The following is a 25,101-nucleotide window of genomic DNA, read 5'->3' on the forward strand; positions in this document are numbered from 1 at the left end:
AAATTGGAGAAAAATCTGTGTGAACTTGGTTAGAAGCAGTGATTTCTTAAGATACAAAAATCGTATTTTACCAAAATTAAAAACCTATGTCCTTCAAGATACTGTTAAGAAAATGAAAAAATAAGCCATAGAAAAAATTCATGATACATATATCTGACAAAGGACTTATACCTAGAATACATAAAAAGCTCTTATAACTCAGTAAGAAAAATTTCATTAAAAAAATGGAGAAAAGACTTGAATAGACACTTCACAAAAGAAAAATATATGAGTGGCCAATAGCGCATGAAAAGGCACTTGATATTAGGCATCAGTGAACTGCAAATTAAAACCACTGTGGGACAGTACTTCACACCTAGAAAGATTATAATTAGAAAAACTGATAATAATTGTGAAATGTGGAGAAAGTGAAACCCTCACACTTTGCTGGTAGGAGTGTAAAATGATACAACCACTATGAAAAAAAAAAGTGTGACAGTTCTTACAAATTAAATGTATGCTTACTATATGACCCAGCTGTTCTGCTCATAGGTATTTACCCAAGTGAAATGAAAGCACATGTATGTTCTCAAATAAATTTATACATGAATGTTCATAGCAGCATTATTCTGAATAGTCAAAACCTGGAAACAACGTAAAAGTCCATCAACGTGTCAGTGGATCTACAAATTGTGACATTTTCATAATGGAATATCACTCAGCAATGAAATAGAACAAACTACTGATACAAGCCAAACACGGATGAATCTCAAAATCATGCTGAGTGAAAGAAGCCAGACATGGTAAACTACATACTGTATGATTCCCTTATATGAAGTTCTAGAACAGGCAAAGCTAATCCATAGTGATAGAAATCAGATCAGATAGAAATTCCTGGGACAGTGTGAAAGGGGATTGACCGTGACGGGGCATGAGGGAACTTTCTGGGGCAATGAAAGTGTCCTAAGTATCACTGGGGTGGTGGTTACACAGGCATACACATTTGTCAAAACTCACTGAACTATTTAAAATATGTACGTTTTATTTTATATAAATAATTTCTTAATAAAGTTGACTTTATAAAAGTGTGCATGAGATATAACTTCACTATGTTTGACTGTGATGATTGCACTTTTCCCTCTATTGTGGTCAGATCATGTTTCCACCAGTCTCAGTTTCCAAACCTTCCTACTCGTTAACCTTCAGTTAAGGAATATGTAATTGGTCTTAGAGGTAGGATTTGGGGCAGAAGAGGGGAAAAAATCACTCACTCTTAAGGAGAGTGCGAGGGAGAGAGAAGAACTTACTCAGACAAGACCAAGTCCCAACACACCAGATGCATAAAATTCCTTAGAACCCCGTGTGTGCCAGGAGCAGACCCAGTGAGGCAGGGAGAGGAGGAGTGGGGTGACGCTGTCATGCGGACTTAGGCCTGTTCTCTCTGTTATTCTTCACGGCCCACAGACCCAGAGAAGAGCTGTCAGCCAGTGTTGGAGACTCTGCGCCAGGCCATAGATGGCACCGTGTATGCCCACAGCACCTTGGAAGTGCAGACGCTGCAGCCTATAGTCAACTTCCTCGCCACTGCCACAGTGCCAGGCTTCTGCGAGCTCCCACTGTGCCCACGCCTCTCTCGGCTCTTCACTGTGCTGGCCCTGGGCAGCGTGACCCTGGCCACGCTGCTGAGCAGGCACGTGCCCGGCATCCAGGCCTGGCTCGAAAGCTTCCCCTCTGTGGAGCGGGAGAGTGTTCTAGCAAGAGCCCTGGTCCAGGCCTCGGTGGAGGCCTGGGAGGCGGTGGGCAACTGCTTTGTGCCCTCACCCCTCCGCCCAAACTACCGCTTCTCCCTGCACTCTGTGAGCCAGCTGCTGGGAAGCTTGCAGCTGCTGCCCATCAGGGTGGGCTCCCAGGGTTTTGTGGATTGTCCCAACCACCAGGAGCACCTGCGCCGGGTGTCCGGCCTACGTGGCACCCACCTGGCAGTCATGATGGCCACGCGCAACATAGTGCGTCTTTGGTTGCATGAGGCACAGAGAACCTTTTGTGACCGGCTGGACAGCCCCGGGGAACGCTCCTTCTGTGCCAACCTGCTCCTAGAGGTAGCTCAGAATGTTTTCTGCTGTGGGCCAGCGCCCCCGAGCTTGGGCAAGGGCTATGAGGAGGATGAGGAGGAAGAGCAGGTGCCTGAAGTGGAATCCGAAGGGGAGCTGGCCCAGTGGGAGGACTTGAGCAACAGCGGCAGTGAGACCGAGGAGGACGAGGACCCGTACGGCCTTCAGGTCTGCACAGGCTCACTGTCCAATGATTCAGCACCGTCCAGAGCACCAGTAAAGAGGGTGGCCACAGGGAGCTTAAGTCAGAAGATAAGCCAGGAGGAAGGCACAAGGACCTCCAGCTACAAACTCCAGCTGAATAATAGAGCCAAGAACTGGTGGCAGAAGACAACCCAGGTAGACGTGATATCCCCCCTGTTGCTCCCAGTGCTACTGCTCTGTCCCCAGGAAAAGCCCTCAGACCTGGTCTTCAGTCAGGAACTGACACTACGGTCCAACTCGGAGAGCTCCAACTTGTACCTGGAACGGCAGTGGGTGAGCCTGGAGGAGCAGCTGGCCACATCAGCTGCTCAGCTGAAGCTGAGCCCCCACCTGGCCCAGTGCCGCTCGATGGCCCAGCATGTGGCCCGCCTGGTCCGGGTGCTAGCCAGGCCCAGGCAGCATGGCCTCCTGCTCTCGGGGGCTCAGGGGACTGGGCGCCGTACTGCCGTCACTCTGGCTGCTAGCGTTTGTCAGGCCCGCCTCTTCCATCTGCCATGTGGATCAGAGGAGGCCATTCTCCAGTGTCTACGGGATGCCAGCTGGCATGCTGGCATGTTAGGCCAGCCAGTGGCCCTGCTGGTGCCCAAGGGTGTGGATCTCACTACCCTTCATCGCCTGCTGGCCCTGGCAACCTCAGGCAGGTTCCCTGACCAGTACACAGAGGCAGATCTGGACAACATTGAAGAACATCTCCCCAGGGACAACCTTAGTGTCAAGCAGAACGTCGAGAAGGAAATGCTGTTGCAGAGGTGAGGCCAAGAACCCCAAGCTAGGGGCTGCTCTGCTCTTGCCCCACCCTGGCCAAAGGCCAAAATCCCCCACAAAACCTAAGGGCTGCTGTGAGGGCACAGAAGAGCAGGGCTGAGGCGTCAGGTTGGGATGGGGGCCTAGATGGGCAAACAGGGATAAAGGGGAGGACGGTATCTGAGCTCCTGCCCCACAGGTTCTACCAGCAGGTGTGCGGCCACCTGCACATGTTCATCCTGATCGGAGATGACCAGGCCCACAACCAGCTGCCTTCCACCCTTTTCCTGAGGCTCCTTCAACTGGCCATCGCCAGCACCGACTGCTATGAACCCTGGGACCAAGATTCCCTGGTCGGTGTGGCCCAGCACCATCTGGAGGGTGCTCAGAGCCCACCCCTTGATGATGGTGAGCCCTTTTTACCTGTCCTTGCCACTCATCTTGACCAGGTTCTAAAGAGGATTATTACTTAGGTCAGTCTCTCTCTCTAGAACCTAGTTGAGCCCCCTTCACCTTGTCTGCCCTCCTTCCTGAGCCAGGAGAGGGTCTCTGTCATTTCTTCCCCTACGAACTCACAAGTCCAGGCTAAAGCTATGCCTGTTACAGAATTCTTGAAGTGCCCAGACCGTCAGGCCTCAATTCCCAGTGTGGCCAAATCCATGGCTCTCATCCACCTTTCGGCTGCCAGCTACCACGAGCACCTGTGCCCGGAATTGCCTCTCATCACCCCCAAGACCTTCCTGGACTTCCTGGACAACTTTGTGCTGCTGCAGCAACAGATGACCCTGCAGATTAAGAACAAGGCCCAGCGGTGAGTGGCCCCATTCCCTCCCCCGTACCTCCTTTTGCTCCCTCAGGTCCACTCACTGGCACACTGTGTCTTCAGGATCCAGGATGCCCTGGGAAATCTGAGGATGCTGATTGAGCAGCATAGTGCCCACGCCAACCTGGTCGTCAGCTTGAAGCAGCAGCTGAAAGACTCCCGCAAGGTAAAGGTGAGAGGATTTTGAGGCATGCACAGTAGGGTCAAAGCAGGAGCCCAAATGGGTACTTTGGAGGAACCATACAGACTGAACCTTAGCTCTTGTCTCCTGAGAGTCTCCCTTTCCCCAGGGGATCTCTCTAATTCCTGCCACCTCCTCCTTTAGAGCTCAGGCTCAAAGTTCCCCATGGCGCAGCTGAGATCGGGCTGGTTCCTCTAAACACGTGAAACCCAAGTGTCTGCTTCTTGTTGTCCCTAGTACCTTGACTGTGTGGATTTCAGTATGCTCCCCAAGCTCTCCAGAGATTCCCACTGGGGATGGGGCAGGATTACATCCTCATGGTCCCCTCTCATTGTAATCCTCTTCTCCTGGATTTCCTATCACTGCTAGTTGGGACACCTCCTGTAGCTGTCCTCTCTTCCCATGCTGCTTTGTCCCTGCATGGCTTCCTTCCACAAAAGCACCAAATACCCAAATATATACACCGTATATATAAAAATATACACTGTTATGTACAGCGGATGGGAGATGGCTGTGGGGGCCATTTACATTCTAGAACAGAACCAGAAATAGATTAAATGGCATACTAGACCTCAGTGTCCTGAATTTTTCTCTGTCACCTTCCTCTACAGGGCATTTGCTAGTGACAGACTTTTCTCTCCTCCTCCCATCTCCACAATACTGTTCCGCAATGCTATTCAGCCACCCCACTTTTCCTTTAGAGCTCCCCAAATACAGTGCTCATGTAATAAGAGATTTTTCTTTCTAGTCCAAACCCTAAATCCTGTTGCTTTCTTATACAGAGCAACTTTCTTCTTTGAATAAACAAACCGCTCATATCTAGCTAAAACTGGTAGCAATGGGGTCATCACACTTTCTATAGTCAAACACTCTTAGTTAATAGTGTTTTCCTAAAATAGACTTTTTTCTTTTGTTTTGTTTTCAATAAGAGAAATTCTGAAATTGCATTTTCTTTTTCCTTCCTGCTACACAAGACTTTTTGATGAAGGTTCAGGGATAACTACAGTGAAGTAAACTAGTGATCAATTTATGAGCAGATAACCTGAGTTACTTTCTACTGGGCTTTCAGGGCTTCCAGCTCCCAATGCCTAACCCACCTCTTCTGATGGGTGCCCTCAGGGCTGTCATCCAGTGTTGCACAACTCCAGGGGCTTACATTGTGTCTAAGTACATGTATCTACTCCACATGTGTTCTGTGCAGTCCTCATAGTACTGGTGCCCGCCTACCATCAGCCACAGAGGATCACTAGCTTAGATTAAACATGAAGGCTCAGTTGAGATGCAAAAAAATTGAGAAGTTCATAGATGGACAGGAGTCCTCTTTCCCATGTTTTCCAAATTCCAGTTTCTTGTCTTGGGCCTTACGTTTTCCCAAAATGGATAATACCAGGAATTGTTGATATGGCTTAAGGGTGTTATTTTTCTTTGATCCCTGGGTCAGTTACATCAGAACACAACACAAGAACCCCAAAATCTGGATATGAGATTTTCATAGTCTCAGGGGCATTCACTCAACAGCCATAATGGTGTGTACTTCTTTCAATGTTGTCTACCTCAGGAAATGGCACCACCATCCACTTAGTCATTTAAGCTAAATCCCAGGGGTCATTCTGGACCCCTCCATCTCTTTTCCCTCTCATATTCAATTGGTTCATTTATTTATTACTGTACTCAAGAAAATTAATTGAACTCCATATTTTTTGTCCGAGCACTCATTAATATTTTTGTCCATGTCTACATCTATGCTTACATCTAGATAGATAGACAGAATTTTCACCTCAACTTTTCTAAGGAGGCCATCCTTTCTTCCATTTTACAGATGAGAAAACTCAGATCCAGAGAGGTTAGGATGAGAATTAAATGAGATCTTACATGTAAAGCACTTCAAAGTGCTGGCACATAGCAAGAGCCCAATAAATGTTATCATGTATTAGATTGTCTCCTAATAAGAAAGATAAGACACTGCTCTTGCCTTCATGGTGCCTAGTTTACTGGAAGCTATAGGCTCATGCAGGCGATTACAAAACAGTGTGTTATGACAGAGCAAGTCCAGGGTGCTCTGAAGTATCAAGAAAGACTTTCTAGAGAAAGCACAGTGCCACACAGTATGTAGCACAGAGGCACGTGTAGAACATGGCAGGTGTTCAAAAGCGTTCCTTAAATATGTAAACGAATGAAGTATCAAGGTTGATACCTGAAGGTTAGGTAAGATTACGTCTAAAAGGGTTTGGGAAGAGTGTCACAGGCTGAAGTAACATCAGGTGCAAAGGCCCAGAGGCAAGAGGATGTGTGCCACGTTGGAGGAGCTGAAAGTCAGGAATGGCTGGAGAGCAGAGTGCTGGGAGTGGAAAAGGAAATGAGGTTGGAAAGATGAGTAGAGGCCCCCTGGTCATGGAGGCATTGTAAACCAAATGAAAAAAGTGGCAAGTGTTAAGGGACATGATGATATGATATTTGGCTTCGAGAAAACCAATTAGGCTGCAGCCTGAAAAGCCAGTTAGAGGATGGGAGTAGGAGTTAGGAAGCCAGTGCAGAAGGTCAGGAGTGAGAGAGCATGGGCGTGAATGATGGCGTTGGGGATGGGAGTAGATACAAGAGACGTTTAGGAGGTGGAACCAAAAGGCCTTGAAGATGGGTTGGGTTTGGGGGACTAGAAGAGATGGAGTCAGGGTAACAATTAGGTTTCTTCCTTGGGAAACTTCGATGTATTTTGCCACAGTTCTCTGAGAAAAGAACACATGAAGAGATGAGTAAGATTGCAAGAGATCTGACGAGGCATAGCTAATACGTTCACTTCTGGACACGTGGAGTCTGAGGGGCCTGTGAGACACCAAAGAGGAGATCCCCACTAAGCAGATGGATACGGGGGTGTGGGTCTTGGGAAAGAATCTGGCTAGATATAAAGATTTGGAAGTTGTTAAGGTATAAGTGGTAATCAGAGACATGAGATTAAGGAGGATGCCCAGAAGTGTAGGCTGAGAAGAGAAGGGGGCCCTGAAAATATTTCTGAGAAATATTTAAGGGATGGCACAGGAAGAGACTGAGATAGAGCAGCCACAGAAGTTGGAGAAAGCCAAAGAAGAACATGGGCTCATGAAAGTCAAGGGAGGAGAATGTTCAAGAGGGAGGAGCTGTCTTCTGTGGCAAATGCCACTAATGGGTCAAGTAAGATGAAGAGTGTAGCCCAGTGGTTAAGTGTGTAGGCTTTGGATTCAGATTTCCTGGGCCTGTATGGTAGGTCAGGAGAAGCACCCACCCACTTGGGGCTGCATTACTAGATGTATAACTCACAGATAAGAAAATGATACTTTCAGAGCTCAGCATGTATCTGTGGCCTATTTGGAGTTCAACTTGGTCACCCTGACTATCGAGTGAGGAGTGTGCCTGAGTCCAAGCCCATGGGGTCTTCCCTTGGGGTATTCCCACCTGGCCCGGGATCTAGAGCTACAGAGCCTGAACTCTGTTCACAGAGCCTCGGCAGACTGCATCAGCAGCTAGACCAAAACAGACTTCTGCACAAGCGGCAGCTGGCAGGGTGTCGGCAGCAGGAGAACCTCATTGAGAACCTGACCAAGCAGCGGGATGCCCTGCGGGCTCAGCATGAGGCTTTCCTGGAGCAGGTGGGCTCTTCCCGCTGCCTGCCCTGCACTTCCCCTCTCTCGGAAGAGGACAACCCCTCATAGGATGCCCAGAGGAGAGGATGGGTTTACTTGTCATGAAGTCTCCTGGGGAGGGGGTAAAGGTAATAAGATGGCTTGGGGTATGGTCCCTTAGGGGACCCTAGGAGAAGATGAGCCCTCCTGGAAATACATTGAAGAAAGGGGACATTCTGGGAGCTCACTTCAAGAGCCCATCTCTCCTCATTCAGATGGGCAAGGCATTCCTGGGGCCCCTGAGCCAGCTGCAGGTGGCTGACTTTGAGGAGATACGGAGCTATCGAGCGCCACCAGAATCTGTGGTGTAGGTGACCGATGCTCTGCGTGACCTCTTCCACCGCGAAACAGGCTGGGCCAGTGCCAAGCAGCTGTTATGCACTGAGGACTTTTATCAGGTAGGGAATGTGGGGCGCAATGGAGGAGGACAGTGGAGGCATGGAAGGGAGACTTGGCAAGGCTGTGGGGCAAGGTTCAGAGCCCCTATGTCTTCCCCCACCCTCCTTAACACACACTCTCCCAGGAGCTGGTGTTCTTCCCCAAGGAGAAGATGACAGACTCAGAGATGATAAAGTTAAACCTAGCTCTGAAGGCTCCAGGCATGAGCGATGCAGTCTTGCGGGCAGTGAGCGCACCTGCAGCACGGCTGGCAGCCTGGCTCCGGGCCGTTCTGTGCTACGGGCTGGCACAGCGCCGAGGACTGCCCACGGGCCTGCTGTTGCGGCAGGCGGAGGCGACACTGGCTCGGGAGCAGGCCCGCCTGGGCCAGTACCAGTTCCAGGCCCAGGAGATCCTAGCGTACAGTTTGGCCCTGTCCAAGAAGCTGGAAGATGCCCAGGCTTCCCACAAGCACGTGGCAGAGAAACTCGGCCAGGCCCGGTGTGGCCATCATCACAAGTGGCCCATCAAGGCTGCACTGCTCACGCCCACGCATTCCTGGACTACAGAGCTCCAGGTAACCAGCCCCTCCTAGGCTGCGCCCTGAAGTTCATTTCTGCACCACGGCCCCACTCCTTTGCTCCTCCCCGCGCCCTCACTGCCTTCTGTCCCACTCTGCCCTCCTTGCCACGCTGTCCTCCACACCCTGCCTTGCTCCCTCTCTGCCAGACCCTCTGCCTCCACCCTCCCCGCTGGCCTACACACCCTCTGGTCTTCCCTTCCACATCAGAAGTTGCAGGGGCACTGCACGACCGTGTACGGAGATGCTGTCTTGTGTTCAGCTGCCATCAGCTACCTGGGTCCCTTCCCACCAACGCGGCGCCAGGAGCTACTCGACAAGTGGCTGGCTCTCTGTAGGGGCTGCGAGGAGCCGCTGGGCCCAGATGACGTGGCACAGGCACTGAAGCAGATGCAGAAATCTGTCATCACGCCACCAAAGAAACCCCTGCTCTCCACACGCTCTCCCTTCAGCCTTCTGGCCTTGCTGAGCTCTGAATCGGAACAGTTACAGTGGGACCGAGACCTGAAGCCCCAGGCAAAGTCAGCCCGCCTGGCAGGCCTGCTTCTGCGAAGTCCCACTCACTACTTCAGTTGCCGTTGGCCCCTGCTGCTTGACCCCAGCAACCAGGCCCTCATCTGGCTGAATCCACTGCCTCTAGAAGAGACTGGATGCTTAGCCACAGGTCCCACCAAAGGCAGAGGTAAAGCCAGGGATAGTAAACGCAGTGCATGTTGGGTGTCTGAGCTGCCCAGCACTCTCAGCCACATGTGCTCTTCCCTTTCATAATGAAGACACTAAATTTTTATGGCCAGGGTATCCCAGATTTCATCAGCCAACATGATATATTTTTTAAAATATTTATTTATTTATTTTGGCTCTGCCAGGTCTTGGTTGCGGCACGCAGGATCTTCAGTTGCGGCACGCAGGATCTTTTAGTTGCAGCATGCAGACTGTTAGCTGCGGCACGCATGCGGGGTCTAGTCCCCTGACCAGGGATCGAACCCGGGCCCCCTGCATTGGGAGCACGGAGTCTTACCCACTGGAAGTCCCCAGCCAACATGATATTAATAAATTAGGTCACATTTACATTTTTGGGCCCATACTGCAATGATTCCGAATCTACGTGGCTGACCATGATCTTTCACATCCTGATCTGCTCAGCACTATTAGAAACTTGAACTACAACTCAGAGCTTTACTACCCAAATTTATCCCATGTTCAGGAATTCTGGGGAAATATTTCTATTGGTCCTGCTTGGATCAGGGACCCATCTGGGTAGAGCATCAGAGGAAGCATTTCCTAGGGGAAGGGAGAGTGTTTATGTCCCAGGAGAAGGGGTTGAGGGTTGTACTGGTAAGAACAATAGACATCTAGAATAGAAGGTGGATAATAAATTTGTCCGTAACAGGGGCTCTATAAGCAGACTATCTGGGTCAAATAACTGTCCTTTGCTAGCTGTATGACCCAGGCAAGGTATTTAACCTCTCTAAGCCCAAGTTTATTTGCCAATAAAATGAGGGTCTTAATTATACCCATCTCATAAATTGTTGTGAGTATTAAGTAAGATTATTTATGAAAAAAGAGTTCACACAGTGCCTAATACATAAGTTCTCAAAAACATTAGTCATGGGCTTCTCTGGTGGCGCAGTGGTTGAGAGTCCGCCTGCCGATGCAGGGGACACGGGTTCGTGCCCCGGTCCGGGAGGATCCCGCATGCCGCGGAGCGGCTGGGCCCGTGAGCCATGGCCGCTGAGCCTGCACGTCCGGAGCCTGTGCTCCGCAACGGGAGAGGCCACAACAGTGAGAGGCCTGCGTACCGCAAAAAAAAAAACAAAAACCCAAAAAACATACAAACGCACTTATTTACAGAACAGAAATAGACATACAGACATAGAAAACAAAGTTATGGTTACCAAAGGGGAAGGAGCGGGGAGGATAAATTAGGAGTTTGGGATTAACAGATACACACCACTATATATAAAATAGATAAACAACAAGGACCTACAGTATAGCACAGGGAACTATAGTCAATATCTCATAATAACCTATAATGGAAAAGAATCTGAAAAAGAATGAATAAATATATATATACATATATATGTGTATATATATCTCTATCTATATCTGAATCACTTTGCTGTACACCTGAAACTATCACAATATTGTAAATAAGCTATACTTCAGTAAAACAACAAAAACAAACAAAAAACTCCAAAATAGTAAGCCTGGAAGAGCACGCAAGTCCCAGATGAGCACTGCAGCCCCAGTGATTTTAGCCTTTTTAAAAAAAAATTAATTTATTTATTTTTGGCTGAGTTGGGTCTTTGTTGCTGCATGCGGGCTTTCTCTAGCTGCGGCGAGTGGGGGGCTACGCTTTGTTGTAGTGCGCGGGCTTCTCGTTGCGGTGGCTTCTCTTGTTGCGGAGCACAGGCTCCAGGCGCGCCGGCTTCAGTAGTTGTGGTTTGTGGGCTCTAGAACGCAGGCTCAGTACTTGTGGCGCACGGGCTTAGTTGCTCCGCAGCATGTGGGATCCTCCCAGACCAGGGCTCGAACCCGTGTCCCCTGCACTGGCAGGTGGATTCTTAACCACTGCGCCACCAGGGAAGCCTGATTTTAGCCTTGATTTTAGCCCAGTGTAACTCTGAGCAGAGTGCCTGATCAGGCTTCTAGGCTACTGAAGTGAGAGATAATAAATGGGGTGTTGTTTTTAGCTAAGTTTGTGGTAACTTGTTAAGGAATAGGAAGCGAACACACCAAATTGTGGACCTGGCAACCTCCACTTGCCCACTTCTTGAACACTTAATATTTTTAAAAAATCCTTAAAATTCTTGACAATTAAAAAAATAAGTATTTATCTTTTCCAGATCCTGCAGTAGAGGAGGCAAAGGAGAAGGGGGCTGCAGACGGCTGCTGGTCAGCTAGCCACCTGGTGCACAGCACTGTCCACAGCGTGGCTAATGCCGCAGTCTATGGCCTTTCTCCTACCAGTTGTTACTTCCAGGCAATGACCTCTCTGCTAGTGATGACTCTTGTAGTTGTTAGTGACAGAATTTGCTTAGGCAAAAAGGGAAATGCACTGACTCTTCTAACCAACCTACAGAAAAGCAGAAGTGGAGCTGATTTCAGGGGTGACTAGAACCCCTCCCTGGAATTTTAGAGTAGCAATAATGAGAGCTACCCTTTACTGAGTGCTTGGTAGGTACCAGCAGAGTGCTTTCTATGCATTGTTCCATGTCATCTTCACAGTAACCCTGTGAGGTACTCACTAGTATCAACCCCATTTTGCAGATGACAAAATTGTGTCATAGAGAGCTTAAGTGACTTTCCTAAGGTGTCTTCTCACAGAACTTCCTTCATGAGCTGGAGCCCTTGGGTGAACGGGGCTCCCCAGGAGCCTGAGTCCCTCCCTGAGAAGAGCTCCTCTCCATCTTTCTGCCACAGGGAAGGGCTTCAAGAAAAATCAAGGAAAAGAGTCTAAAGAGGAGGACACGGAAGATGAAGATGATGAGAGCGATGAGTGTTACAAGACAAAAGAACAGAAGGCAGAAGAAAGGGGAATCACAGAGAAGAACAAGGAAGAGAAAGCGCCGCAGGAGCAAGAGGAGAAAGAACAGGAGGAGGGGGCGGGGACTGTGACTCAGTCCCCGCCCCCTCCCGAACCCCGAGTCCTCTCAGGTGCTGACCCAGAGCTGGGGCCTCGGCTCCGGGAGGCAGCTGCCGGTGGTGAGAACTCGTCCCCTCCATCCACGTGTCTCCTGTGTCCTCCCCCTACTCTGTGGCCCCACAGGACGCCAACACCCCAGTCTGACCTCAGCTCCCACCTCTAACCTGGGCACTCACTCTGTGGAAGAGCCCTGAGGGAGCCTTCCTATCAGCCAGAGGGGAGCAAGTCAGAGCCCAGTTTTGTGAATGGGGGTACCCAGGTGCTGCCATGGTGGGTAGGGTGTCCTTGCCTCCCCCTTGCAGGCCTGCCGGTGCTACTGACCAACATGGAGCTGGGCCTAGAGTGCCCAGAACTGCAATGGCTACTGCAGCGGGAACAGCTGTGCCCACCCCAGTTGCAGCCTGGCTTCTGTCTCTATCTGAGCACTACCCTTCCCCTCAGTTCTTTGGAAAAAGGTGAGGCCCAGTGGGTAAGTTGCCAGCACAGCTTTGTGGGAACACCAGGGCCTGAGCTTCACTCAGTCTGGCCCAGAGCGGGCTCAGGACCGTAGCAGGGAGCCACACTCCCTGTGCCTCTCACCCCTGGCTGGCTCTGCCACGGGGAAGAGGTTAAGCGTCTCCCATGTGATTCCAAGTGCTAGGCTGTGAATTGCTGAAAGGGCTGAATGTGCTGGACCTGGGCATGAACATGGAAATCCTAGAAGAACAGATGCTGCGTGAAATCTTGTGCACAGAGCGTCCTGAGCTTGAGAGCCACTGGCAGGACCTGAGGATCAGATTCCTTGACGCCTGGGAAGCTGTGGAGGCTGCTGAGGTACCTGGGGGTCCAGTCTGTGGGTTGGGATGAGCTTTGCAGGGGCCCAGGAATGGGGGTGGAGATGAGTGCTGCTGATTGGGAGCTACGTGGGAAAGGGCCGGATCCACGCAACAAGTGACTGTTTGCAGGAGCAGCTGCTGGCGATGCTGCTGCTCCAGAACCCAAGGCATCAGAAACCAGCCAAGATCCTGCGAGACATGGTGAGGGCCCAGGCAGAGCTGTGTCAGCTGCATGCCCATTTCGAGGAGTTAGAAGAGCTGAGGATGCAGGAGGTGGCATTGTGGGCACCCTATCGGCATGTGGTCTGGCATGGAATGGCCATTATAAAGGCTCTTAGCTCACTGCAGAACCTGCTACCGCTTTTCTGTATGAGTCCAGAGAATTGTCTGGCAGCCACCAAGCGGGCTCTGAACAGCATGAAAGGTGAGATTCATCAGCAGGAAGAACTACCCTGCCGTCTGCTGCAGTTAAAAAGACAGCTGACCCGCCAGCTACTGGGCAGCACTGTTGCTACACTGGGCCTGACCCAAGTACCCTTGGTGGGTGCCTTGGGTGCTCTGGCTCTGCTGCAAGTGGCAAGGAAGGCACCAGAGCTGGAGAGGCTGGCCCTCTGGCCTGGACTGGCAGCCTCTCCCAGCACAGGCTACAGAAAACCAGTCCCAGGTGTGGCTCGACCAGCCTGGCTAGGGCTGAGAGCCTGGCACGAATGTGAGATGTTAGAGGTATTGCCCCCATATGCTGGGCTGTGTGCATCCCTGGCAGGCCACTCCAATGTTTGGCAGGCTTACTTGTCACTGTCCTCCACAGTGCTGGGTCCTGCACCGGGGCCTGGGACTGACCCATTCAGCCTCCTCCAGAAGCTGATCCTGTGGCGTGTGCTGCGACCTGAGTGCCTGGCCAGTACCCTGGCAACCTTCACCACCAGCCTCCTGGGCCGGCCCCTGGATGAAAACCTGCGTGCTCCCACCATACCCTTTGAACATAGTCAGGCTACTCAGCCCACGCTGATTTTGTTGCCACCACCTGGTCACCCCATCGCCACTGTGCACCCCCTGACCGTCATCCAGAAACTGGCTGCCAAACATGAGCAGGTTTGAGCCTAGCCTCTTGGCCACAGAGCCACTGGGCTCTTAGGGCTGGGATGGGGTGTGGGTCTCCCCTCCCAGCATTCTCATGGATCTTTCTGGATTACTCAGGGACTTTTCAGGTCATCTGTGGCATTACTCTGGGTCCCTTGGGTCACCCTAGGATCCCTTTGAGTTACTCTGCCATTTTGCTGTTGGTCCTCAGGGGCAGAAGCATCTGAAGGTGATAGCTCTGGGCTCTGAAGCCTGGGACCCGGTCTCGGCTGTGGTCAGCATTCTCCGCAAGGCTATGCACAGCGGGCACTGGCTGGTGCTGGAGAACTGTCATCTGATGCCTCACTGGCCAAAAGAGCTGCTACAGCCCTTGCTGGGGCTGTTGGCCAGAGCCAAGGGTGGGTTTACTGCCTAGAGATGGCTTCTAGGACCCTATCCTACACTTGGGCCTGAGCTTGAACTCAGATCTCATGGCTGATCCCCTAATCACCTTTGTATCTGACTCCTAACCCCCTAGCCTCAAGTCTGATCTCTAGGCTTATGTCTGATCCTTTACCCAGCGATTGATCTCAGCCCCATGTCTGACCCCTAGTGGTCTCCGACCTGGAGTTAGAACTGCTTTCTGATCAACAAGCAAGAGAGAATGTGGCCACTGTCCACAGAGATTTCCGTCTTTGGCTTATTGTGTCTGCAGAGGCTATTGCTTCCTTACCAGGTGAGGAGCTTCCCCCCATAGGCTCTCAGATTGGAGCGGGGAGGTAACTGTATTGTGCTGACTCGGCACTTTCCTTCCTCCCCAGCCGTGCTGACTCAGCACTCCAAGCCTATTTTCTGGGACCAGTCCCTGGAGCTGTCCCATGTCTTGGTCGACAGTGTGCAGCTAGTCCAGCAAGGACTCTGTGTGCAACCCCCAACCAGGGTGCTGCCTCTGCTCCTCCTACATGGCCTCCTGCTACACCGGCAGCTCTATGGAATGAAGCTGCAGGCTCACAGGGGGTGCTGGTGAGGGACCCCACCCATCCTACTCTGTCAGTCACTCAGCAAACACTGAATATTTTTCACATGCTGGGATTCATCTCTGGGGAGCTCCAAAATGTGAGGGCAGGGGGAAGTCAAGGAAGGCTTCTCCAAGGACTTAGGGATCTCACTTTGAACTGAGTCCTGACAGCAGAGGCAGATCAGGTGGAGATGAGGCCTTTCTGAGCAGAAGGAACTAAGCTTAGCCGGAGAGAGGACTTCAGTGTGGCTGAGGTGGACATGCTGGGGGTTGCGTGGGGAGAGGTGAGGCTTGTGGTAAAGGGCCTTTAAGACCATCACAAGGGACCTGATTGGATTCTGAGGACAGTGGGAAGCCACTGAAGGGTTTTAAGTAGAAGACACATGATCCCATCTGTCTGTTGGAAAGATCACGCTGGCTGCAGCGTGGAGAATGGACCAGATGGGGCAGGGCTGGAGGCAAGCATAATAGTCTTGGGAGGCTCTGGCAGTCTTGAGGAACGAGATCATGGTATGGGTGGTAGGGACTAGGGTAGTCACAGTGGGGAGAGAGTAAATATGGGGTGAGGAAGAGGGAAGAGTCAAGGATGGCTCTCAGATTTCTGCCTTGGACAACTGGGTGGGTGGTGTGGGAGGAAATGATGATTTCAGTTGAAAGGAAGTCGTATTTGTGGTGCCAAGTGGCGATGACTAGTGAGCCCTCGTGGGTCTGTAGCTCAGGAGAGAGGTTTGGGCTGGAGAGAAAGATGTGAAAGTCCTCAGCATATAGATGGTTTTGAAACCCTACTTCCTGCTCTCCACCCCCAGGAGTCAAGTGACACTGACCCAGGTCCTGCAGATCCAAGACCAGCTGTGGGCCAGCCTGAGCAATCCCAGTGCTGCCATGCAGGAGCTGCCTGGTGAGACGACTCCTGTCCCCCATGCAGTCACCAGCCCCCAGGAGAGCCCAGAAAGGGGTAGGGAGGGGAGCACTGAGATGGGGACATAACCTACAACTTTGGTTTGGGAGGTGGTGGAAACTGGAGGGGCTGGAACTGAGGGGCTCTGACCTCATCCTCAGCTTCAGTTTTCTATGGGGGTCCTGTGGGAGACGAGAAGGACAGGGAGGTCCTGACTAAGCTTCACGCAAGCCTGCCTGAGCTCCAGCAGCAGGAACCGGGCCGAACCACACACACCCCAGTATCTGCTGGCCACTCTGATGCCCAGCCTGGGTAAGCTCCAGTCAGGTATCTGCGTTGAGGTGGGGAACACCTTGCTCAAGGGAATGAATGTAACAGAGGTACCAATAAAGGTGTAGAAGGGGGCAATATTCAGTTATGGGATGATGATGGTTTAAAGTGGCAGAGAAAGGCCTACTCCCTTGGGTCTGGGGTGGGAAGAGACAGTCTTATCTCTCACCCCTCACTCACCTCCACCCCCAAGAACTAGGGGAGCCGGATGCTATGGAAGAGTGCAAGGCCCAGATGCACCTACTGCCTACACCACCTGAACCCCGGATCTGCGGACTGAGTGCTGGCTCCCAGACCTGGCTGCTGCGACGCCAGAGTCGTGCTGTCCTGAGCGCGCTGCAGCGGTGTTCGCCCACTTGGGTTCCGGCGGCCCGCGGAGGCTCCCGGCGCGCCGAAAGGCGTCTGCGGCAACGCCTGGTGCAAGCCAAGCGGAGGCTGGAGTCATTGCAGGCTCTGCTGACCGAGACCACTCGCCAAGCTGAGTCTGGCGCGGGCTGGGGGGAGCTGGGGCTGAGTGCGTCGCGGCCTCTGGAGGGCTTCCTCAAGACGGAGGTGCTGGAACTGAGCCAGCTGGTGGGCGCGCTGCAACGGGACCTTGATTGCCTGTTGCAGCAGCTGAAGGGCGCGCCCCCGTGTGCCTCCCGGCGCTGTGCCGCGGTGGCTCACGCTCTCTGGACTGGCCGCCTACCCTCGCCTTGGCGACCCCACGCGCCTGCCGGGCCTCAGCCGCCCTGGCACTGGCTGCGACAGCTGTCGCGCCGTGGGCAGCTGTTGGTTCGCTACCTGGGTGTGGGAACCCAAGTACCAGAGCGCATCTTTCACCTGTCAGCCTTTTGCCACCCGCGCCGCCTGCTGCTGTCACTGCGTTGGGAGGCTGCCTTTGCTGGGGTTGACCTGACGAATTTCCCTGGTTGCCAAGGCTCTAGCTCCAGTCAGCTCCCCCAAAAACGTCAGGAGCTAAACAGCCCTCTGCACCTCCAGGTATCCTCGTGCTGCCCCTTCGTTTCCAATTCCGCCCCTTGAAGTCCCTGATTACACCTCTTAGTTACCCCACCTTGCCTCTTGTTTTTACTCCCTCCAGCCCCATCTGCTTCTCTGATCCCGCTCCACCACGACCCCTCAGCTTCTTAGCCTTGCCTGACCAGTTTCTGGCGCCCCCAGGTGGTGAACGGCCCAAACCCCAGGGTTCCAGAGGCGGGGCTGCTGCTGATTGGGCTACAGCTCCGGAACGCCGAGTGGGACCCGCTCGCAGGGGCCTTGCAGGACAGTTCTTCCAGTCAGCCCAGCCCTCTGCCTCCGGTCAGAGTCAGCGCCCAGGCCCCGGGGACCAATGACGTGCCACCCCCAGCCGGCCTGGCCGTGTATTCCTGTCCTGTGTACTTGGAAGGGCCCCTCGGCACCACTAGGCTGCACAGCAGGAAGATCCTGATGCACCTGCCCCTGCCCACGAAGCTCAGCCCCGCCACCTGTGCCCAACGGAGAGTCCATGTGTGCAGCCCACCGCTGCCCTGAGCCCTCAGCCAAAATAAAGTTGGAGTGCTTTGATGAAAGATTTCTGAGACTTAATAAGGAATGCAGGTGTGTGCCCACTGATAATGTGACACACTGAGGGGAAGGCACAGTGTACACAACTGAAAGAGGTGGTCTGTTCACAGTGAAGGTAGAAGAGGGTGTGTGCCTGGCGATGGGGAGAGGGGAGTGTGGGTACACTGTGGGGGAGATGGGCCTGGGGTTAGTATCCAAGGGGCTAGGCAGATCTCAGGATGACTAACACACAGGACTTGGAATCCCTACCCAGCTCTCAACTGCGCTCTCAGCTCTTGTGCTAAACCCACAAGCGATATTTTTAAAGGGAGATCATTAGAACTCAAGATAATTTCTTCAGGCACTTAGCAGTATTATTGGGAATACCCCAATCCTGCCCTACTAGTCATCCCCTCCCCCAAAATGGATCCTGAGTCACACACACACACACACACACACACACACACACAAGCAAAATAAGAGAAGAGTAGGAGTCGGGGTTCTCGGTGTCCCCAAGAACGTGAGCTGCAGTGCGTCGCAGGGAGGGCCTAGGAAGCTTAGGCAGCTGGTGCCCGAGCCGGAGGGAGAGGATGGCGCTCTCGACCACAGTCTCGCAGAGGAAGCTGATAAAGCGGAAGGCTCCCCGCGGTTTTCTAAAGTGCGTCCTCAAGCAACGGAAGCCTCACCTCCGTCTGGAGACAAATTGCGACCTACTGGTGCATCTGAACTGTTTACTCTTTGTTCATCGATTAGCAGAAGAGGCTCGGACAAATGCTTGTGAGAATAAGTGTGGAGTCATTAAAAAGGAGCATGTACTGGCTGCAGCAAAGGTAATTCTAAAGAAGAGCAGAGGTTAGAAGTCAAAGAACACATTTTTGAAAATTATATGATGTATTATTTTAGGTGGTAACAGATCGTGAAAGCACTTTTTATATAGCAGTTAATATTGTGTATTAAAATACTGGCTAGCTGAAAAAAAAAAAAAAGCAAAATAAGACACAAGGTCACATGTTCATTCAACGACTAGTTATGAGCACTCCTCTGAACGAGGTGCTCTTCCAGGCACTGATGAGGTTGTTCTAATGCCGGGAGACAGACAATAAAAGGCCAATTTGATGACTTTTAAGTGCTATTAAAAAAAACAAAGCAGGCTGATGTGTTAGAGAGTGACTAGAGGGGAGCAGTTAATCTAGTTTGGGTGGTCAGGGAAGGCTTGCTGAATATTTGAAAGAGAGCTATTTGAAGATCTAGGAGGGTTTCAGGTAGAGCCCTCAGTAGGTGCAAAGGTGCTGAGGCAGGAACAACCTTGGGGTGTTCAAGGAACAGAACATATAGCTGGAGCACTGTGAGTGAGGGTCAGAGTAAGCCAAAAGGATGGAAAGGTATAGAAAGGGGCAGATCAGAGTAGAGTCTTTTCATGATAATGAGCTTGTATTTTTTAAAAGAAGGAATCTATTAGAGAGTATTAGTTGGGAAATGAGCTTTTTCAAAGATCACTCTGGCTGTTCTATGGTGGGTGGATGGATGGAAGGAAATCCAGAGTAACAAGGAGGAAGATTTGTTTGGAGGCTATTGAAGTAATTCAAGTGAGAGATGATGGAGTTTGGACTAAGGTCGTTAACAGTGGAGATGGAGAATTAATGGATTTAGGAAGTATTCTGGAGGCAAAGCCAGCAGAACTTGCTGATGGATTGAATGTGAAGAGTGAGGGAAATGGGCAAATCTACCCGTAGGATGACTGAGCAACTGGGTGGATCATGGTGTCACTAACTGAGATGAGAAATTTGAGAGACAGGTTGGAGGTAGGGAATCAGGAGTTCTGCTATGATACGTTCATTTATTATTAGTTGCATGATTGCTTGCTACCCCAGGGCAAATCTCTCTGACAAAAACTGGGTTAGAGTATAGCAGACAACACCAGCTAAAAGCCAACAACAGCTCCTCTCCTTGCCCCCAAGCACCAAAACTTACTAGGTACAACTTACTCCCCTTGCTGTATGATTTCGGTACAAGCTACATGGTGGAAGGAAACGCAAACAGAGGTGTATACTGAGCATCAGTGCACAACCTCTTCATAGTCATCCCACTTGCTGGTGACTGCGGTGCAACTGATTTCCTTTAACGAAAGGCTAAGCAAAGAGGCAAAAGCTTTCTCCTTCCTCAGAAACTCTTCCCTTTTCCTTTCCACACTCAACCAGGGGCATGCCTACTCCTTCAGGAGAGGAGATTAGCAGAGTATTAAAGAAGTTCTTCTGGATAAATGAACCCTCTGTCCATATTTACCATCAGTACTATGTTCCCCAGTGGGAACAGGGAACAATAGTGATATACGAGTAAAACCATCTGAAATTGGTTAGCACAGAATAGTTTCTACAAATCCACATCCTTCTCTAGACCAAAATTTATTCTTTTTTGTAACCTAGCATTTCTTTTATTTTTTAAATTTCAGCTTTATTGATGCATAATTGACTGAAATTCATTCTTGAATTATGCCCAGCAAATTATTAAACTTAGGCAATCAGAAATTATAAAATAAGTACCAAGTGACAGCACAGCTCAAATACAATGAATGCATGTAAAAATGTTCCAGATTTGACAATTTCACTGTTGAAATTGTCTAGCAGATAAATTAGAATCTCATTAGGGAGAATTCCCTGGCAGTCCAGTGGATAGGACTCAGTGCTTTCACTGCCAGGGCCTGGGTTTGATCCCTGGTCAGCGAACTAAGATTCTGCACGCTGCTAGGTGCGGCCAAAAAAAAAAATCTCATTAGGGAAGTAAAGTCTCAATGAAAGGAAGGAGGAAGTAAGACACATGACAAAGGGGAGAAACATGTCCCATCCTGTCTGGACAGATGGGGTGGCAGGAGTCGGGGGGGATGGATGAAGGAGTGGAATCAAGGGAGGGAGGAATATGACAAAATCAACCTGATCTGTGACTTCAGCAGTAAACTGAGCTACTGAGGCAGAGGCTTTTGCCCTTTTCCCTAACTGGGACTTTAGAAGGGAACTGCTCTGCAGCATGGACCTACTGTGGCCCCAAGAGGATAAAGAAGGCAGAGTGACATGGAAAGGAAGAAGTGTCCCTTGATCCCTACATGGTGTGGAAACTGAATAGAGACCTGTTAGGCTCGAGGGAATATGAGGCAGAGAATCACTGGGGTCTGCAGCACCAAACAGAGTTGTTGAGAGGAGGCCAAATTGGCAGGGAGGGGCAAAAGGCCCTGACAGCTGAAAAAGACAAGACCACGAATTCATCAACTTTAGAAGCAAATTCTGGCAGGATGCCCAGGGGTGGAACTGGGCCAACCATACCCAGAGAATTCCAGCTTGTGCACACCCAAGAACCAGTATTAGGCCAGGGACCCCTTCCTTCTCACATCAAAATGCCACACAAGCCCTCCTCTCTACACCTAGATGCCACTCTGGAGAGGAGCAAAGGTAGAATGCTCAGAATTTTAAAATGCTCAGAATTTGAAATTCTGAGCCTGTATTTCAAAGAGAAAAAATGAAACCTAAAGAGAGTGAAACAAATTTATTTCTAGCCTCTTCTACTATCCAGCAGAGTAGAGAATGGGAGTGAGACTTGTGAGGAAAATCAGATCAGTAATTGAGAAAGGAGCTAAATTTTATTTGCATATCCAAATTTGTGAGGACATTTGTGATCCTGCTCTGTACACTATATGCACTAATAATCCAAAGGCCAAAATTTTCATTCATTAGTGCTCTGCAGCTCACCTGAAACTCATATTTTTTCAGCTTTTCAGTCTAATTTGAAATCCTCATTTAGAAATAGGATATATAGGAGAAATGTCTGAAATAGAAAAAAAAAAAAAAGGTGCCAGTTCACCCACTAATGCCTAAGAAGCCCTGGTAGCTATAATAGTAGCTCTAATAGGTACTATTATTATTCCATACTACGATCAGGAAACTGAGATACAAATTCAGTTAGTTATTCAAGGTCATAAAGTCAGAGCCAGTTTGTTTGTTTTTTACCTTTGTTGTCTATACTTCTTTCTTTAAAAAAATTTAGTCAGTAGTTATTACAACAAAATCATACCTGGGTCTTATTTTAGGCAAAGTGTACTCTTACTCAGGTTTCAAGTTCTTACTCTGCTTGACATACTTTTCTCACTTTGTGAGAGAAAATTGGACCATTTTAGACCATATGACTATGAGCCTGTGCTTGAGAGCCATGCAAGGAATGGCATTTTGAATAAGAGTACTTTTAAAAACTTCAGGATGACAAATCCTCTTGGGTAGGACCTAAAACAGCACTACTTTATACTGAACTTTTTCTGCATGAAAGAATATAGTAAACATCCAGCACAGTCGTCACTGGCCCTGAGGATCTGAGCCACCGGTTAGAATGGGGATTCAAGTTCGCCCCACTGAATATGGCTTTCTCTAGGTGTATGTGAGTTGGGGGAAGGGGGCCCCTCTTTGGTCTTGGATGAACGATTAGCCCATCCCCAGAGAGTATGGGTCTGCTGGAAGACTGGTTGGTGCCAGCACTGAAGGTAGAGACATGGGCCTTTTGAGTGTTTAGTCTTTTTAGATTGAACAGATTAACCCATTTTAGGAAGCAGATCCTACAGGCCATATGCCAGGTACTGGAGGAGTCACTTTCAACTCGGTTCTCTCCTTTAATCCTTTTAACAATCCTGCGAGTGTTGTCAACCACCCCCCCCCCCCCCGCTTTTGCACTTTTTAAAATTGAAACATAGCTGATGTACAATATTACGTACGTTACAGGTATATAATATAGTGGTTCACAATTTTTAAAGGTCATACTCCATTTATGCTTATTATAAAGTATTCAGAGCCAGGTTTTGAATCCGGGCATTTGTCTCCAGAATCCATTCTCGCTATGGCACTCTATTGCCTCTAATGTAACAAACGTTGGGTAGACAGTGGAAAACATGAATCCTCAAGCACTGTTGGTAGATGGGTATACTAGTGTATTCTGGGGAGCAATCTGGCAGCACTTAGTGAAATTAATTAAATACAGTATGTCCTAGCAATTTCGCTCCGAGGTTTAGGTCTTAGAGAGTCACACACAAAACGAGTTGGGAAGTGTTCTGTCCTACTCTGCTTTCTAAAAGAGCTTGCGTCAGAATGATATTATTTAAATGGTTGATATAATTTTCCAGTAAAGCCACCTTTTTTGTTTTGTTTTTCTGAGGAAGTTTTTAATAACAAATTCAATTTCTTTAGTAGGCTATAAGGTAGCCAGATATAAGGCTATCAGGTTTTTTTACCCTTGAGCTTTTAGAGTTATTTATTTATTCTAGATACTAATCCTTTGTCAAATATGTGGTTTGCAAATATTTTCTCCCAGTCTGTAGTTTCCTATCTTAATAGGATTTTTCATAGAGCAAAGGTTTTAAATTTTGATGAAGTCACCATTTATCAATTTCTTCTTTTATGAATCATGTTTTTGATGTCAGGATTAAAACTCTTTGCCTCACCTTAGATATCAAAGATTTTCTCCTGCGTTTCTTTTCTAAGGGTTTTATCGTTTTATATTTTACACTTAAGTCCATGATCCATTTTGAGGTAGTTTTCGTACAAGGTGTGAGACTAGGTCAAGACAGATTAAAACTTATGTATTTCTGTATGCATTTATTTTTGCCTATGGATGTCCAAGTTCTCCAGCTCCACTTGTTGAAAAGGCTACTTTTCCCCCATTGAATTGTGTCTGCACCTTTGTCAAAAATCAGTTGGGCGTGGTTGTATGGGTCTGTTTCTGGGTTCTCTGTTCTACTGATTTATGTATCTATCCTCCCCTCCACAGATACCACACAGTCTTGATTACTGTAGCTATGTAGTTAAGTCTTGAAATTCGGTAAACTGATTCCTCCTACTTTATTCTTCTTTTTCAAAACTGTCTACTTATTCTAGTTCCTTCGTCTTTCCATACAAATTTTAGAATACAGTAAGTCCCCTACACACGAATGAGCTCCGTTCTGAGATCACGTTCCTAAGTCCAACTTGTTCGTAAGTCCAACAAAGTTAGCCTAGGTACCAACTAACACAATCAGCTATATACTACTGTACTGTAATAGGTTTATAACACTTTTCACACAAATAATATATAAAAAAACAAACACAAAAAATAAAGAAAACATTTTTAATCTTACAGTACAGTACCTTGAAAATACAGTAGTACAGTACAACAGATGGCATACAGGGGCTGGCATCGAGTGAACAGGCAAGAAGAGTTACTGACTGGAGGAGGGAGAGGAGGTGGGAGATGGCAGAGCTGAAGGATCATCAGCAATAGGAAATGGAGGGCAAGCTGCATGTGACAATGTACGCCAGACATGTGAACTAACTTACATGACTGGACATCTGAACGCATGTTTGCATCTTTGAAAGTTCAAAACTTGAAGGTTCGTGTGTAGGGGAATTACTGTAATCTTACCTGTGTCTACAAAAAGTCATGCTGGGATTTTGACAGGAATTGTGTTTAAACCTCTGTACCCATGTGGGTACACAACTGATGTCTTTACTAAGTTTTGCAATCCAAGAACATGGTATGTCTCTCCATTTATTTACATCTTTGATTTCTTTCATCAGTGTTGTAGTTTTTAGCACAGAAGTCCTGGAGACTTTTTTCTTGGGAGTTTTAAAGTTACAAGTTTAATTTCCTTAATAGTTACAGGGTTATTTATTTATTTCATATTGCATGAATTGTAATATTTTGGTGTCTTTTTTGGGGGGGGGGAATTGTTCCATTTCAACTAAGCTGTCAAATATACATCCAGAGTTGCAGTATTCCTTTATTATCTTTATATATTTGTCTGCACAGTCTGTAGTGATATTTGTTGTTTCATTCCTGATATTGATAATTTGTGTCTTTTCTGTTAGTCTTGCTAGAAGTTTGTAATTTTATTGATCTTTTCAAAGAAACAGCCCCTTGTTTCATTGATTTGTTCTATTCAGGTTGTTTGTTTTCAATTTCATGAAATTCTGCTCTTACCTTTATTTCCTTCCTTCTGTTTGCTTTGGATTTACTTCCCCCATTTTTTCCCCTAGATTGAGGTGGGAACTTTGATTACATTCATTTAAGGCTATCTCTTTCCCAACGTATACATTTAGTGCTAAACATTTTCCTCTCAGCATTGCTTTAGCTATGCCTCACAAATTTTGATAT

The 25,101-nt window shown here is 49.0% G+C and overlaps 2 protein-coding genes across 2 annotated transcripts in view; both read left to right on the forward strand.

The window, feature by feature from the left end:
- Positions 1–17,931, forward strand: part of DNHD1 (dynein heavy chain domain 1) — a 55,626-nt gene extending 37,695 nt beyond the window's left edge. Inside the window, 20 exon segments of the mRNA XM_060105206.1 lie at positions 1,444–3,043; positions 3,238–3,446; positions 3,645–3,849; positions 3,925–4,027; positions 7,513–7,662; positions 7,911–8,093; positions 8,219–8,650; positions 8,864–9,335; positions 12,077–12,358; positions 12,602–12,754; positions 12,934–13,112; positions 13,244–14,206; positions 14,406–14,592; positions 14,787–14,909; positions 14,995–15,196; positions 15,998–16,089; positions 16,251–16,303; positions 16,305–16,401; positions 16,613–17,400; positions 17,581–17,931. Coding sequence (XP_059961189.1) covers positions 1,444–3,043; positions 3,238–3,446; positions 3,645–3,849; positions 3,925–4,027; positions 7,513–7,662; positions 7,911–8,093; positions 8,219–8,650; positions 8,864–9,335; positions 12,077–12,358; positions 12,602–12,754; positions 12,934–13,112; positions 13,244–14,206; positions 14,406–14,592; positions 14,787–14,909; positions 14,995–15,196; positions 15,998–16,089; positions 16,251–16,303; positions 16,305–16,401; positions 16,613–17,400; positions 17,581–17,931 — 6,824 coding nt within the window.
- A 523-nt stretch (positions 17,932–18,454) lies between these two features.
- On the forward strand, positions 18,455–18,876 carry LOC132494006 (centromere protein W-like). Its single transcript, XM_060104989.1, has one exon. It carries the CDS (start codon positions 18,534–18,536, stop codon positions 18,798–18,800), a length of 267 nt encoding a protein of 88 aa, XP_059960972.1. The 5' UTR covers positions 18,455–18,533; the 3' UTR covers positions 18,801–18,876.
- The last annotated feature ends 6,225 nt before the right edge of the window (positions 18,877–25,101 follow it).

The sequence above is a fragment of the Mesoplodon densirostris genome, chromosome 7 (assembly GCF_025265405.1).
Source record: "Mesoplodon densirostris isolate mMesDen1 chromosome 7, mMesDen1 primary haplotype, whole genome shotgun sequence".
In the NCBI taxonomy this organism is placed as follows: Eukaryota; Metazoa; Chordata; class Mammalia; order Artiodactyla; family Ziphiidae; genus Mesoplodon; species Mesoplodon densirostris.